Genomic DNA, 6,682 nt, shown 5'->3' with positions numbered 1-6,682 from the left:
CAGATGGCAGCGTTGATGGTATATAATTCTGCACTTCAAGAGGAATATCCCATTGATTGCCAGTCCTGCACTTTCATAGAAATATGACTTTTAACATAGTCTGTATAGCCTGTGAGCTCAATTAATGGAACATTTCCAATCCAAGTATCAAACCACATTGAGATTTTCTCTCCATTACCAATGCACCATCTCACATCAGTCTTGAGAACTTGCTAGGCCCATTTCAAGCCAGGCCAAACTGAAGAATATTTCCATTTTGTGCTCCATTGTCCATTTTTATCCTTGTATTTAGCATCAAAGAATTTTGACCATTCTGCTTCAGAAGTTAACAAACTCCACATCATTTTCATTAAAAGAGCTCTGTTAACTACTTATAACCTTCTTATTCCCAAACCTCCTTCACTTGTTGGGGTACAAACTTTGTGCCAAGCAAGAATATTATATTTCCTTGTTTCACTGTCTCCTGACCATAAGAAGTTTCTAACTATCTTTTCACACTGTTTAATAACTGAGCTTGGCCATTTATATATTTCCATATTGTATATTGGAATGCTGGATAACACTGATTTAATCTGTCTTGGAAGGAAAGAAGTTTACCTTTCCAAGTTGCTAAGGACTGCTGCATTAATTCCACTACTGGACACACAGTGCTTGATTTCACCCTTCCTGGCATAAGTATGACACCCAAGTACCTATCTGGAAAATGAGTGAGTTCCATTTGCAATGAATTAGCAATATGGTTCTGCTTTACTGGGAGGCAACCATCCACAAAACACTTGCTTTTTGTCTTATTGATAACTTGGCCTGAGCTGTCTTGATATCTTTGAAGTAAACTTTGCAGATTATCTAAGCTTCTCTTGGAACCATTACTAAATATAAACACATCATCAGCAAAGAGCAAGTGAGTTGGATACATACCTTTTCTATTAACCATTGGCAACATTTTTTTGAACTTAACCAAATGATTTAAACCTCTACTTAACACTTCTTCCATAAGAATAAACAAGATTGGAGACAAAGGATCTCCTTGCTTCAACCCTCTTACCATAGAGAAAAATCCATTAGGGCCACCATTCACCATCACTGAAACTTTTGCAGATTCAAACAAGACTCTTAACCATTGACACCAATTAGCTGAAAAACCAAATCTTTGAAGAACTTTAAACAAAAAATCCCAGCTAACAGAATCATAGGCTTGGGAGATATCCAATTTCAAGCTAACATTACCTCCTCTTCTCTTTGTTTTCATCTCATTCACTAACTCAGAGGCTAGAAGTATTTGTTCATGTATACTTCTCCCTTTGATGTATGCTACTTGTTGAGGTGAAACTAGTTCTTGCATTAATCCACCCATTCTTGTAGAAATGATTTTAGTGAATACCTTGAAACTTACATTACTTAACCCTATAGGTCTGAATTGGTTTGGTTTTTTGGCTCCTTGAACTTTTGGTAAGAAAACTAGAAAATTTGAGTTTAGACCTTTAGGAATGAATTTTCTCCTCCAGAAAAATTGAACAGCTTTGACAAAATCATCTTTAATGATATCCCAGCAAGCTTTATAGAACATACCTGAAAAGTTGTCTGGACCAGGAGCACTGTCTACATCCATATCAAAGATAGCTTGCTTAATTTCAGCTTCAGTTGGTATTGCATCAAGCATAGCCTATTCTTCGCTTGTAACTAGATTAGGAATTACATCTAGTAAGGAATCATCCACTGAGACTTCTTGATGTTGAAATTTCTTTTCATAAAATTGAACCAATAACTCTGCTATTTTATCTTGAGATGAAATAATATTACCATCATTATCTTCTATTTCACATATTAAGTTTTTATTGTGTCTCACCTTGACATTAGAATGAAAGAAATGAGTATTGGCTGAACCTTCTTTGACCCATTTAATTCTATACTTTTGCTTCATCATAGTGCTGTATTTTACTTCTCTTGAATTGTATTCATTTTGAGCTTGCACTAATTCATGCAGAGTAGTTTCATTATGAGGATCTTTATCAGAAATGGTCATTTTATCTTTGACATTCTCCTCAGCTTCTTTTATTTTGACTTGGACATTACCAAATACTTTCCAGTTCCACTCTTTCAAAATATTTTTTAATCTTTTTAGTTTCTGCATGAAGACAAAAGCTGGATCCCCAATTAGAATTTCATACCAGCTATCTTGTACCAACTTTTCAAACTCAGGATGATTCAACCACATTTTTTGAAATCTCATAGGGCAATTTTTTGGTTTTGGTATGTTGGCACAACCTCCAAGAAGTGGAGAGTGATCTGACATAACCCTTAAACCAACTTTATAACCCCAGTCTGGATACCTTTCTAACCATTCTTGATTAAAGACATCTCTATCAAGGTTGCAGAGTATTCTCTTGGCTCCATATTGACAGTTAGACCAAGTAAATCCATTCTAATTTTGGGGGCTTGTAAGAGTTCACAGTTATCCATACATTCATTAAAATCTAGCATTGCTCTTTTAGAAGGTGTTCTGCCACCCACTTTGTATTCAACTGATTACTGCATTAAAATCACCCAAAATAACCCAAGGTTTCTTTAGTTCACTAATCAGCTGCATTTTTGACCACATATATCTTCTTTGCACAATATCAACATGTGCATGAACTCCAGAAACTAAGACATCCCCAATTTCTAGAGTTATCATTTAACTAGTAATAGAAACTACTGAAGGAGTAATTACTGATTGATTCCAAAATAACCAAATATTTCCTTTATGCGAAGATGAAGAATTATGAATTGCCATAGATTGCATGCCTGGAAGATTCAACTTATTGTAAAAAGATGGTGAACAATTTATTCTTGGTTCATCTATCCAAACCAAAGTAGGACTGAAATGAAAAACTAAATCTCTTAACTTCTTCCGGGCCCTAGCTCTTCTAAGACCTCTTATATTCCAAAATAGTATTTTCATGGTTTGGGTTGGAGGTTCTTTACACCTTCTTTCCCCACATTTTTCCTGAAATTGTATTTCACTGCCATTGGATTCACTTTATTCTTTTTTGCAGATTGAGCCTTTCCTGTATCTTTACTGTGTGAAATATCCATATTCTTTTCTGCAGATTGAGCCTTTCATGTATCTTTACTGTGTGAAGTATCCATATTCTTTATGATTACTGGTGACTCAACAGCTTTAGTCCAAGAAGTATATTTAGGAGACTCAGAGGTTACTTTACCTGTGCCGCCATCCACAAATTTAATAACACTGTTTTCTAACTCAGTAGCATCAACAATTTGAAGTAATTTATCAGGCTCAATATCTACTATAATTTCTTCATCCACACTAGAAACTTCATGTTCAACAATTGTTTCTGTCTGTTCTAGAGCTTGAAATCTGTTAGCTGCAGACTGAATTACTCCAGAACTACCACTTCCTTTTTGTAGGTTAGGTGTAACAATGCTAGAAATAATGGAATCTACTTCAGGATTGTTATCCTGTGTTTGCTGTAAATTCCTATTTTTAGAAGTATGATCAACCTCTGATCTATCACAAATATCAAATGGAGCAGGAGGAGCTTTTACATGGTTATGTTTATGCCCTGCATTTTGGTGATGCTTGTTTTTCTCCACTTTACATTCTGAAAACAAATGACCAATAATTCTGCAAGTACTGCAATATTTAGGACAATCTGGAATCATTATATCCTGAAAGAAACCACCAAATTTAGTGTTTATCCAAATCTTATTAGGGATACCTTGAGCAAAATCAACTTCTACTAACACATTAGCATAATAGCCTACTTTACACTTTGTTGTAGCTGCATCAATCTTTATAGGAGTTCCAAATTGCTCACAGATTGAGAAAAGAATTTTCTCCCTCCAGAATTCCAGACCTAACCCAGGAAATCTTACCCAAACATAAGCTTTAGAAGTTCTTTGAAGAGATGGACGAAAATTTGAAACCCAATTCCTCATTTTGAGAATTTGATCTATAACTTCCCAAGTACTAGATTTGATATAAGCTCTATCAATTTCATTATCTAGTTTAATCGTGAAAAAACCTCTTCCTAATGGAATCAGTTTACAAGCTCCTACTAATTTTCATTGATTTCTGAGTATTACTGCAGCATCGATGAACTTAATTTTTTGCAAATCTAACCGACCAATAAGAAAAAACTTCCATAGATTTAAACTTTCCTCAAAGAGATCATCGGGTAAATCAATCGATGGAACCTTCTTATAAGAATTATTATCACTAAACCCTAAATTTACTTGATTATCTATATTACCAGGTGTTTTAGGACCAAGATCCATGATTAAAACACCTGAATTAATGATAGAAGATCATTTAAGAAGAAATCAAGACGAAAAAATTAAGAAGAAACACCTGAATTAATGGCAAAGATCTACAGAAAACGAAATCCAAGAAGAAAAAAATCACGGAGTTATTTGCAGAGGGTGACTCGGTTCCAAACTGCTGACTTAAGAGAGAGAATCCATCATTTTACAAAAAGTTTTGTTTCGATTTTTCAACAATGTAAATCCTGGAGTGCTATGTAACTAGAGCTGAAAAACTCTATAGAAAAAGGGATAGCACTCTGTAAATTGCACTAGATATAATGTAATTCCGCTTACTCAGACCTTGAATAGGTTCCACCGGCTAATTTCCCGAAGAGGCGTGAAATATTTCGGAGAACGTAGAAAACATGATAAAAGGAAGGTAGAAGAGCACACTCTGGTATTAGCATTTTGTGCATATCTGTAATCCCTTTTATACATTAAGGGTCTGAAGTTTGGTAAAAGGAAGACCAAGTATAAAATTGAAGTTTCGTCAAATTATTAACTGCAAATAAATACAATGCAACGCCATAATCAAACATTGATTTAGCTAACAATTAGTCTAGGAAACAAAAAAACTTAGTAGTATAATATACATTTCCCAGCCCACAATTACAGTTCAAAGAAGAAAAAGAATGTTCATAACTTTTGGTCTTGTTAATTTTTGTCTAACATATTATCTCAAACTAAACTTCAGCATGCAATTCAAATGAATCCAATGAATAACAAATTTAAAGAACCCCTAGGCATAAAAAAACAAACAAATGTAAAAGTAGATCTATTCCATTTACCAGAAACTAACAAAGTTAACATATGATGAAACGGATCATCATCATTCTTGAACTTCCTGATTATCATTCTTGCTCGCATTCCTCTGTAGAAAATGATCAGTACAAGCCGAACCACGAATCATCATCTTCTTAAACTCCTCAAACGAAACAAGACCATCACCATCACAATCCACACCTTTAATCATATTCTTACAATCCTCAAGCGTTGGGCTCTCACCCAAACTTCTCAAAACCTTTTGTAATTCCTGTGGTGATATTGATCCATCACCATTAGCATCTAAAATCGTAAAAGCAGATTTAACATCTTCGAGTAATTTCTCAGGATCAATAGTATTCAATTCAATAAACTCATCTAAATCAATGAATCCATCTCCATCTGAATCAACTTCTTTTACCATTTTCTTTAATTCTTCTTCTTCAGCATTATGTCCTAAACTACTCATTATCAACCCTAATTCAGACCATTCTATCTTCCCATCACCATTCACATCAAACTTCTTGAAAATCTCTTCGAATTCTTGTACCTTCTTGTTGGATGAATTCATGAAAATAGATGGTGATTGTGGTGGTGTTTCGTATGTTGATGACAAATCCCCCATTGAATTATTATTCTGTAATTTCTTTTTCTTACCCAGCAATGATCTAATCCCCATTGTTAATTTGAGAACAAAATCAGAAGAATAAACTGGAGAATGAGAATTTGAGAACAAAAAGGATTCAGAGAAAGAAAAGGAGACAGAAACGGATATCAGGATTTATATAAACTTGGTGATTCTGTTATCAATATAGCTAAAAACCGGGGAGTTTAAGATAGACGTGAAGACCATTAAGATAATCTGACCGTTAGTTATCATTATATTTAACGGTTAAATGCTGTTGTTTTGGTGGGACCATGAGTTAACGCGTGGCCTGCAACGGTTTTTGAAATCTGAGAGCGTGAATAAATTACGGGGATTTAACTGCAGCTTTTCAGGAAAATGCTATTTTTAATAAGTTTTGGTTCGGAAAATACTCTCGCTTGTTTCCGGGTGGATTTTGTCTTTGGATATATATCATCTTGATGGCCGTGTGGAACTCTGGAATGGTTGTTTAAGATTTCCTAAACATCCATTTGGCGTGGCTGGAGCATATACAGCCGTGGAAAGTATGATTATCAAAACGTCAGCTGAATATGGATGGAGATTCATAGCTAGGCCGGCATCATAGGCTTGTCGCCGTGCGTGCATTTTTGTGTTTGTGCTTGGCTGAAGTGTGTAGTTCAAAATGGGGTACGGCCATGTTTGGTAAAGAATCCTATTATTAGGGCCTTAAAGTCAAAGGTCCTTTGGGGCTTTTTTTTGATTCTAACATTCTGAAATGGATAGGGGAAAATCAAATCAATAGTAAAGGTCAAATATATCCTTTCTTATAAATCTAACCATTAAAAAAAAATTAATCTTCTCTTCTTCTCCTTCACATTTCATCATGATAAAATCACGATAAAAATGATTATCATAATTTCATCGTGATGAAATCGCGATCATTAAAAAACTTAAAGTTGAAGATGATTTTCCTTTCTCTCTTTTGTTTCTTCCATCACATCATGA

General features: G+C 34.6%; 1 protein-coding gene across 1 annotated transcript; it reads right to left on the bottom strand.

Annotated features, from left to right (window-relative positions):
• Positions 1 to 4,782: 4,782 nt before the first annotated feature.
• LOC113273818 (probable calcium-binding protein CML25) lies at positions 4,783 to 5,863 on the bottom strand. Its single transcript, XM_026523416.1, has one exon. It carries the CDS (start codon positions 5,747 to 5,749, stop codon positions 5,138 to 5,140), a length of 612 nt encoding a protein of 203 aa, XP_026379201.1. The 5' UTR covers positions 5,750 to 5,863; the 3' UTR covers positions 4,783 to 5,137.
• Between the last annotated feature and the right edge of the window lie 819 nt (positions 5,864 to 6,682).

This window comes from Papaver somniferum, chromosome 4, assembly GCF_003573695.1.
Source record: "Papaver somniferum cultivar HN1 chromosome 4, ASM357369v1, whole genome shotgun sequence".
NCBI lineage: Eukaryota > Viridiplantae > Streptophyta > Magnoliopsida > Ranunculales > Papaveraceae > Papaver > Papaver somniferum.
This window is presented reverse-complemented; position numbering and strand designations above follow the sequence as displayed.

Coding starts and splice junctions, on each gene's coding strand:
- LOC113273818 (XM_026523416.1), bottom strand. CDS start 5,749: ATGGGGATTAGATCATTGCTGGGTAAGAAAAAGAAATTACAGAATAAT.